Source organism: Puma concolor, chromosome D1, assembly GCF_028749965.1.
Source record: "Puma concolor isolate L17-30 chromosome D1, mPumCon1.1.hap2, whole genome shotgun sequence".
In the NCBI taxonomy this organism is placed as follows: Eukaryota; Metazoa; Chordata; class Mammalia; order Carnivora; family Felidae; genus Puma; species Puma concolor.
This window is the reverse complement of record NC_141676.1, coordinates 17,631,646-17,641,631: the sequence shown is the minus strand read 5'-3', so window position 1 is coordinate 17,641,631 and position 9,986 is coordinate 17,631,646. Positions and strand designations below refer to the sequence as shown.

Here is a 9,986-nt window from a genome sequence, read left to right as displayed (position 1 = left end):
TAGCACTGGTTCCCAAGGTCAATACGGGGTAACCACTGAAAATTGTCATGTTGTAACCAATCACCGAGAATAAACAGTCACTGCTTTCTCACTGTCTAAACTGCTTTATGACAATACACCCCAGAGCCTCATTCCATGTTCTGTTCTGACTGCTCTGGTTTACAAGCTGTCTTTTTGTTGTATGCACAATAAATTTTTACTAATTACTACTTCAGTGATTCATTGGTTTTACTTTGGCTATTTTGAACCCTTGACAATGTGTTTTGGTGTACGGGTGCCCAAATTTCTGCTAGATACGTGCTAGGAATTAAATTTTTTTTTAATGTTTACTTATTTTTGAGAGAGAGAGAGGCAGAGAGTGAGTGAGGGGGCAGGGGGGACAGAGAGAGATACAGAGTGTGAAGCAGGCTCCAAGCTCTGAGCTGTTAGCACAGAGCCCAACCCGGGGCTCGAACTCACCAGCCATGAGATCATGACCTGAACTGAAGTCAGACGCTCAACCGACTAAGTCACTCAGGTGCCCCAGTATGTGCTAGGAATTAAATTGCTAAGTCACAGGGGCACCTGCGTGGCTCAGTCGGTTGAGCGTCTGACTTCAGCTCAGGTCAGGATCTCATGGTTTGTGAGTTCGAGCCCTGTGTCCGGCTCTCGGCTGTCAGAGCAGAGCCTGCTTCAGATCCTCTGTCCCCCTCTCTCTCTGCCCCTCCTCTGCTCATTCTCTCTTTCTCAAAAAAAAAAAAAAAAAGTAATAAACTTAAAAAAAAAGAATGCTGGGTCATAGGGTATATTGTTTGCAATCCACAGGGTATTTGGTTTTTCAAATTTAGTGTGTAACATCACACAGTTTTCCAAAGTGATTGTATCAGTTTACACTCGCAACAGCAGCGTATGAGCGTTTCAATTGCTCACATCTTCCCCCAAGCTTGGTTTTGTCAGTCCTTTTAACTTTATCCATTTTAGTGGGTTTATAGTGTTATCTTATGGTTTTTATCTGTATTTCCCCAATGAACGAATGCAGGTGAGCACCTTCTCACGTGTTCATTGGCTAATTGCATGTCCCTTGTAGGGGAGAAGGCACCTGTTCAAGTCTGACTTAGTTTCATGTTGGGTTGCCTGTCTCTTTTTTTCTTTTTTATTCTGGATCTGAATTCTCTTTAAGAATTTTAAGTGTTACCAAAAAAAAAAAATAATAATAATTTTAAGTATCACAATAATCTTGTCTCAGTCTGTGGCTTGCCTTTTCACTCTCTAAATAATGTTTTTTGATAAAGAGAAGTTCATAACAAAGCAAACAGACAGACAAAACCAGAAACAGACCTCATAAATACAGAGACCAAACTGGTGATTGCCAGAGCAGAGGGTGATGGGGTCGGTGGACAAAACAGGTGAAGGGAATTAAGAGGCTAAATTTCCAGTTATACAATAAATAAGTATAGATGAAAAGTACAGCATAGGGAATATAATCAAGAATACTGTAGTAACTTTGTATGGTGACAGATGGGAACTACATGTTCTGTGGTGAGCACTGCCTGATGGGCAGAATTGTCAAATCACTTTGCTATACACCTGAAACTAAATATAACATTGCACGTCAACTATGCTTCAACTAAGAAAAAATGACCACAAAAGAAGTTCATAATTTTAATGCAGTTCAATCTATCAATCTTTTCATTTGTGGTTGACATATCCCATGTCTTATTTAAGAGTTCTTTGACTTCTCGGTCTACAAGTCTCTGGAAGTTTTACAGGTGCTCCAGATGAAGGGTTCAAAGAACACCAAAGTAGGCTTTGTGCGGCCGCTGCACACTGCATGGGTCCCCGCAACTGAAGGGAGGAAGGTAGGATCCTGATGCTCCCTGGTCAGCCTGGACACTGAACAGCCGCTTCTTTCCCAGTCCCACCACTAGAGGGCGCGGGTAACTTAAACTCGCCGGGCCCGTCCCCTCCCGCCCCTAGTTACCTTTCCACCAATCATCAAATATTTACACAAAGCGCAGTCCAAGAGAATATAAAAAGTTGCCCAAACCAGTCTCCATGCAAGACTACAACAACAAAACAAACCCAGGACTCATTTCTGTCTTCTTAAATATCTTCAGTGAAGGGGCGCCTGGGTGGCGCAGTCGGTTAAGCGTCCGACTTCAGCCAGGTCACGATCTCGCGGTCCGTGAGTTCGAGCCCCGCGTCGGGCTCTGGGCTGATGGCTCAGAGCCTGGAGCCTGTTTCCGATTCTGTGTCTCCCTCTCTCTCTGCCCCTGCCCCGTTCATGCTCTGTCTCTCTCTGTCCCAAAAAATAAATAAACGGTGAAAAAAAAATTAAAAAAAAAAAAAGTCTTCAGTGAAGAAACCTCCACTACCTAATTTGTCTCATTCCTAAACCACTATGTATACTAAAGCCCCTCCTTAAATCTCTTACTCTTCCTTGCATAAACTAGATTCTTTTTTTTTCTTTTAACTAGATTCTTTCGTTCTATCCCTAATGGAAACAAGGAGCAACTGTTTGGCATCCTCAGGGCAACCACGCTCAGAGATGCTTGTAAATTACCAGGTGGATAGCTATGAGGGGAAGCTTCCGTTCTCATCTCTCTCAAAGATACAATAGTACAAGATTACATTTCACCTCCCTAGCAATTTACAGGTTTCTTTAGTCTCTCTTCAGTTTCTCCAAGTGCCTGTTAAAGTGTAAAATCCAAAAGCGGACTTTGCACTCCACTATTCTATGCCAGAGTTACTTCCTGATTGATTCTTGAATGTTACCGTGTTATTATACTCGAACCATATGCAATCATTCAATAAAACATTTCCTCTTTATCAATTTGATGGATTATATAGTCATTAAAATAACAAACACAAGGACACCGACATAGCAATATAGAATATACTTAACATTTTGTTTCAAAATGTATCCACACTGCCCCTCTGCTTTGATTACTTAAAAAAAAAATGTTTATGGACAAAGTCTAGAAGGCAACATGAAGATCTAAAAAAATTGATTTGTTTGGTTTGGGGGATTGGTAACAAATTTCTTTTTTGGTTTGTTTTTCATTACTGGCATAATTTTGAGGTCTTTTTAAAACCGGTTAAAATCTTCTATTCACTCAGCAACTTACAGAGTGCTCATCATATGTAAGACCAAGAGCCACGTGATGCAAGGAAGACAAAAGCAGACACAGATCCTGCTTTTCAGAAAAAAAAAATGTAGCTAATTCTTATTAAATGCTTACTATAGCCTCAATATTATTGTCGCCCCTATTGTATACGTTAAGAAAGTGGGGAACAGGGAGATCAGCTAGTTTACTCAAGGTCACAGAGAGGAAAAGCAGAACCAGAATTTGAACTCAGCCACCCCAAATGTGCAAGATGTTGGGCTTAACCATTATACTACACTCTGTCATGATAGCCTAATAGATAGAGGTAAATGACATTCAATCATTCTTCAAATATTTACTGAGCAACTACCACACATCAGAGCCCAGAATGGTGCTGGGAACACACTGACGAACAAGAAAAGCACAGTCCCTGACCTCATGGACCCACAGTATACAGAAAGTATCACAGGAATTCAGAGGAGAAAAAGAGGGTAGGGGGAAGAACTATCTCCTTACACTCTCTGGGACAAGGTCAGGACTGGATAGATCTTTAAGGTTTCTGCCAACTGAGACTAGTTGCTGTTCAACTTTTACTCAAGTTATCCTCAACCATTCGAATCACTGAGTGCCAAACACCGAGCTAAACTCTGAAAATTCAACTGTAAATAAGCGATGGCCCCTGCCCTCCAGGAGTGTATAGTCTAATGGCACAGAAAGACAAGTAAGAAATTCCAGTACTATGTACTAAAGCCAGAGTGACCATAAGAAGGTACGTAATGAGATAGGCACCATACAAGCTGGGCCCAGACAGCAAGAAAGCGACATCTATACTGAGAAGTATAGTATAACAGGACAAGCTGGAGTTGAAGTATTCAGGCTTGGGGGAACAGCTTATGCAAAGCCCTAGAAATGAGAACCTAGGATTGCAACGACTCTGTGGTTTGTAGAGTTGTGCCAATTAATGCCACGAAATTGCTGAATTATCTCATTGCTCATTCCCAAATTCAGGAAGGGACGTGAGTATGGGCACAACCTAGCACCAAATTCAAACAAACTCTTCACTTGATAACCACAGAGCCCCAGCCTAATTAGACTATCTTAGCCCATCATCAACACTTCACTGCAGGTGTTCATATGCTTCTCTTGCCACTCATCAGTCTATCATCAAGGTCAGCGCTAGACCCCAGAAGAATAAGAGGGCTCCACTTGGCTCCCCAGGGGAGGAATGGGGACAGTGTCTTCCATATCTCTGAATCCCACACCGAATCCAGTTCAGTGCTTTGTGAGCACAAGAGGGACCATTGTTCTCTGTTCTACTAAACAGAACCAAAAGAAAAATTCATCTCATGGCATAATTACTATCTCAATCCACATCCTCCACACTGCCAGTCCCTACTCTCAATCCCTCCACTGCTGCACATCAGGGCACTCCTCCTCCCTCTTTAGAGTCTGTCACTTGCAAATGCCAAAGAGCTCCACAAAGATAAAAGTAGGGCTTTGTGGATAAAAGGAGAAGCTTCGGATTCAGAATAATCTGGGTGGGATCCTTTTATTAGCTTTATGATACAAGCAAGTGACTCCACTGTGGCAGCCTCAGATTTCTCTGCCTCTAAATTGAGAATAATAGCAGCTCATTCACTGAGGTCTGTTGAGTGAACACAACCGGGCTGCGTTAAGAATAGTGAATGAGATAGTCTATGTAAGGATATTATCACGTTGCTTGGTATATAAAATGGACTCAATAAATGGTCGCTGTAGTGGAATGTTGCAGATGATGTAACAGAGGTGGAAGCAGATGATTCTGGTTAAGTCACTGGCTGGAGTCATAGCAATTCCCCACCAGCCCAGACCGCTTCCAGCGGCAGGTTTAGAACAGGACGCATGTGAGAAATCCGCTGTGCCTCGAGACTCCTTCCAAGCCCAGACCTCTACAGGGATCTCCAGCCTGCGTCACCAGCCCAGCCCGCCACCTCCAAAGCAGCCGACCGACACATGGTGGGAACGTGAGGGGGCGGTGCCGGACTCGGCGTCGCTGGGCCAATCGCCCGGCGGGAGGCGCCCAACCAATGGCAGAGGGACTCTAGGGCCTCGGGGGGCGGGGTCACGGTGAGGAGCGGCGACGTCATAGGTCACTGGGCGGGCCGGAGGTGGGGCCCGCGGCGCCGACGGGGGCGGAGCGGCGGAGGCCTGAGCAGTCTGAGCAGTGATGGCGGCGGCTGTGGTGACGGCGGCGGCTGCGGCCCCGGCGCCGGCAGCCGGAGCGGATGGCGCCTCCTCAGTGCACTGGTTCCGCAAAGGGCTGCGGCTCCACGACAACCCCGCGCTGCTGGCGGCCGTGCGCGGGGCGCGCTGCGTACGCTGCGTTTACATCCTGGACCCTTGGTTCGCGGCCTCCTCCTCAGTGGGGATCAATCGTTGGAGGTAAGGGGGTCCAGAGCCGGGTCGCGGGGCCCGGGGGGCAGCGGCCTGGCTCCGAGGGCGCCCGCGAACAGCCCGGGTCGCCTCCGCCCCATAGACAGGGAGGCTCTGCCCCTCAGTCCCCACGGCCGGAAGACCCCGGCCTGCGGGAGGTGGGACAGGGAGACGGAACCGCGTTTCCAGAAGGGAGAAGCCAGGGCTGGGCAAGCAATTCGTCATCTCAGTAATGGCCTGGGTGGGCCAGGGCTCGACCTCTGACGGCCGCGTTCGCACTGTGTGTTAGCGCCCTTGGGGCCCCACAGCATTCCCGCGGGACAGAGATCGTGCTCTCTCTCCGTTGATCAGGGACTCCTGAGGCCTAGAGACACAAGTTGGCCTGCCCAAAGACTTGGCAGCCAGAGAGTGGCAGAGCAGGGACTCCTGGTCTAGGGCTCTTAGGGGTGTGCTCTGGGAGGGGAAGAAAGGAGATACTGTGATGTGAGGGCAAGGACGGGTTTCTGAGTCCTAGTGCACCAGGTGCTCTGGCCTTCTTCAAGTAAAGAGCCCATTGCTGGGCTCCTGAAGGTCATCTCTAAGCTGGCTTGCTTGTATTCCCTCCACCAAAACCTTCCTGCCTCTGGAGGTCTCTAGAGACTCTGGCTTAGCATTAGATAAGGCAGGTGCAGTTTACCCTTTATGATAAAAACACCAAGGGCTTGTCCAGGTGGAGGCACTTTGTGTCCTGAGCTAGAGAGCCTGGCAGATTTTAGGCCCTCATCAAATCACTGTTCGATTAATATCTACATTCCTACACGGCCTTTGACTTCAGGATTTAACTCGGGCATGCGAGCTACCACATTCCAAATGCTCTGGCTTAACATTAGATAAATGCTAACCCATTTTGGAGAATTCCCTCAGCCGCTAGCTATGAGCTTGCTAGGATTTAAAAAAAAGGAAGGAGGGAAGGAAGGAAGGAAGGTAGGAAGGAAGGAAAGAAAGGAAAGGAAAGAAAGAAAGAAGAAAGAAAGAGAAAGAGGAACCAAAGTGTCACTTGCTTCCTCCTCTTCTCATGAGATTAATTTTAACGTTTATTTATTTTTGAGACAGAGAGAGACACAGCATGAATGGGGGAGGGGCAGAGAGAGAGGGAGACACAGAATCGGAAGCAGGCTCCAGGCTCTGAGCCATCAGCCCATAGCCCGACGCGGGGCTCGAACTCGCGGACCGCGAGATCGTGACCTGAGCTGAAGTCGGACGCTCAACCGACTGAGCCACCCAGGCGCCCCTAATTTTAAAGGACAGTTGAGCCTCTATACATTAGATTTTTATCCACTGATGCGCTGAGGTTAGGGACCAGGATAGCTGTGATATCAAGGAGACCCCTCTTTGATGATTCCCAGGAAGCTGCAGTCGACAGAATCATGGGGAACGATTAACAGATAGGTAGCTGATGTCTTTTCTCTGTAACCAGGGTTTAAAACCAAGAGGTTTGGAGACATCGTGTACCCATCTCTCTTTAAAACACCCCGCAGCTGTCCCTTGGTTTGTTTGCGTTGCTCTGGGGAATGTTTGCCTGTGGCCTTGTTGCAACGGGTGGGCAGCGTTATCCCCAAGATACAGTGGCTGTCAGCTCACCATTCTTTTCCTCTCCAAGGCATGTGCCCTGCTAGGAGAGTGAGTGCCCCTAGCAGTGGGTCTATTAAATGCCCCCTCCTGCCCCATTTATATAGAGAGAACAACTAAAGATAGTCCTGTGGAGAGCCTGCCCACACAGTTTTCAGGGCTGTTCTATTGCTCTGCCTCTGCTCCAGTTTCTATAGATAGGAGGTTGGGTTTGACAAACATCCTCAAATGACTGTCCCTAGTATGGACGTTAAACAAGGCCTCAGACTTTGCCCCTCTCCTTATGGCAGTGTGCCGATTAGAGCATAGTAAATACGGTCTGACCGCCTGCTTGTTGCATGGTCGTGAAAGAGGTTTTGTTTTGTTTCGTTTCGTTTTGCCGGATATTGGGGGACATCGCATAAGACTGCTGACACGTATGTGGTAGTGGAGATTAAAACTCAACACCAAAACCGCTGTTGCTGTTTATTTTTAAAAAAAATTTTTTTTTAAACGTTTATTTATTTTTGAGACAGAGAGAGACAGAGCATGAACAGGGGAGGGTCAGAGAGAGAGGGAGACACAGAATCGGAAACAGGCTCCAGGCTCTGAGCAGTCAGCACAGAGCCCGACGCGGGGCTTGAACTCACGGACTGCGAGATCGTGACCTGAGCCTAAGTTGGACGCTTAACCGACTGAGCCACCCAGGCGCCCTTCACTGTTGCTGTTTAAATGCAGGTTTGCTAGGATCTAGGTGTGTATGGATTTTTGTGGGTCACTCTTTTGTGATTGTGCTTTTGAACAAGTGAAGGAGAAGAGGAACGTGGCAGCTCGCATACCCGAGTTAAATCCTGAAGTCAAAGGCCGTGTAGGCATGTAGATATTAATCGAACAGTGATTTAATGAGGGCCTAAAATCTGCCAGGCGCCGCTCTGGGTGCTGCTGGGACATAGTAACGAACAAGCCGTTGTGGTGTCCAGAGCTTCTGGAGCCTACATTTTAGTGAAGGAGGACAAGTAAACAATCGTGATTCAGGAGAACTGAATGCCACGAAATAAATAAAATAGGGGGACGGACCAGAGCAGCATCTGTCTTGCTGAACATGGGAATCACTAAAAGATCTTTAACAGATGCCTGGACTTCCTTCTCCCCCAATTCTGATTTAATGGTTCTGGGTTATGGCCTGGGCATCAGGGTTTTTAAAGCTCTCATGTGCAGTGAAGCCTGAGAACCACAGGCTCAAGCCCGACAGCTTGGGAGATGTGTTGCAGTGCATTGGCAGGGAGGCTAATTAGCTTTGGCATTCAGAAGGAAGAGGTGAAAAAACACAAGACAGATCGAATACGATAACTGCTCCTGGACCTGGAAGCAGTCGCACTGCTGCCACCCCCATCGTCCACTTTGCTCCCGTGGTCAGATCCAGGGCAGAGCTGAGGGACTGTTTTACACACTCGGTTGGGGGTTGGGAGAGTGATGGAGCCAGCCGTACCTCTGCATAACTTCAATATGTGTAATCTTCCAGCGGCTGTTTCTGGCTCTGGGAGTCGTCTGGGAGAACTGTGCTGCAGCATAACATCCAGGCTCTGCAGATACTTCAGTTGCTGCCTCAGAGAAGCCTCCCGAGAAAGGGTGGGCCGTGGGCCATCTGCAAGAGGTGGGGGGAATCGAGATCTGAGATTCTGTTCTCTTCCTGCACTTCCTACACTTACTCCCGCATAGCATTTTCGGCAGATGAATCAGATTAAAATAACCATGAATGGCACTTTCTAAGAGTAAAACAGGACAGAGAAAGGCAACCAAGAAATCTGTATATTTATTAGCATAGCAGAAGGGCTAGCATACTCCTCGCCTTGGTGGTAGTGGGAAGTTGATGGGCTAATTGTAGCTCAGTAAGCCTCAGGACTTTTTTTTCGTCAAGCGCTAGTTGGCTTAATCCTTTGCCATTTTCCCCAGCCCTGCCTTCCCCAAATTTGCTGCATTTGGAAGGAGGTTCTGCAGTGAGGACCACCCAAAAAAAGGGGGGGGGGGCGTGGTAATCAGCTTCTGGATTTAAAAATGGGTATTGCCTTCCTCTTGCTTCTGCAACTTAGATTGGGTGTTGGCAACAATTCACTAAAACCTTTATTTAAATCATTTTCTCCCTAGCTCTGTGCTGCAGGTGCATTCAGGAGCTTCTGGGACAGGGGGAGTTGGTAGAAATACGATATAAGCCTGTATAGTTCAGAATTAATAAGTGAGGTGAACTGGAACCTCCCCAGCATGCCTGATGAGAACAAGTGTGTCTCATCCCAGTGCTGGGAGCTAGTCACTCTGAGACTGTCGATTTAGCTGGTTCTTCCCTGGAACTCGGTCAGCAAGCAGGGGATTGAGCATTGTAGTCTACTGGGGGAGAAATGTGAGTTTCTCTGAGCTCTTCACACTGGTATCCAAGCGAGTCACATTACTGTTCTGCTGCTGAGGAAATGTTTCCATTTGCCGGAAAAGGGATAAAAACCTTCATCTTTCTCTCAGATAAAAATATATTTATTCTTTCCTAATTTCAGAGTGATGGTGAGAGATCAATCCCTGCTATGGATTGTGGATTTAGGTTATCCTTTTCCATGGGACTTACACTCTCTGACTTAGGATAAATTAATTTCTATTAATATCCTAGGTAGTCAGTCTGGGCAGGCCTATGATATCATCATGTAGTTAGATAACCTTGGGTTGAAGCAGAGGAATTTGGTCAAGGGCAATCTGGACCCAAAAAAAAGTTCACTGTCATCCTCCCTCCTCCTATTAACAGCAAATAAAATATTCCTCAACACAGAATCTTCCATCTCTGGTGAAGGTCTTCTCTAAAAATCTGCCTGTCTTATTCTAAAACGCTAGCCGCATGGAGTCCCTGAATTACAGTCCTTT

General features: G+C 46.9%; 1 protein-coding gene across 1 annotated transcript in view; it reads left to right on the top strand.

Moving 5' to 3' along the window:
• The first annotated feature begins 5,268 nt into the window (after window positions 1-5,268).
• Window positions 5,269-9,986, top strand: part of CRY2 (cryptochrome circadian regulator 2) — a 33,862-nt gene continuing 29,144 nt past the window's right edge. The window contains exon 1 of the mRNA XM_025928390.2: window positions 5,269-5,507. Coding sequence (XP_025784175.1) covers window positions 5,293-5,507 — 215 coding nt within the window. The 5' untranslated portion in view covers window positions 5,269-5,292. The remainder of the gene's footprint in view (window positions 5,508-9,986) is intronic.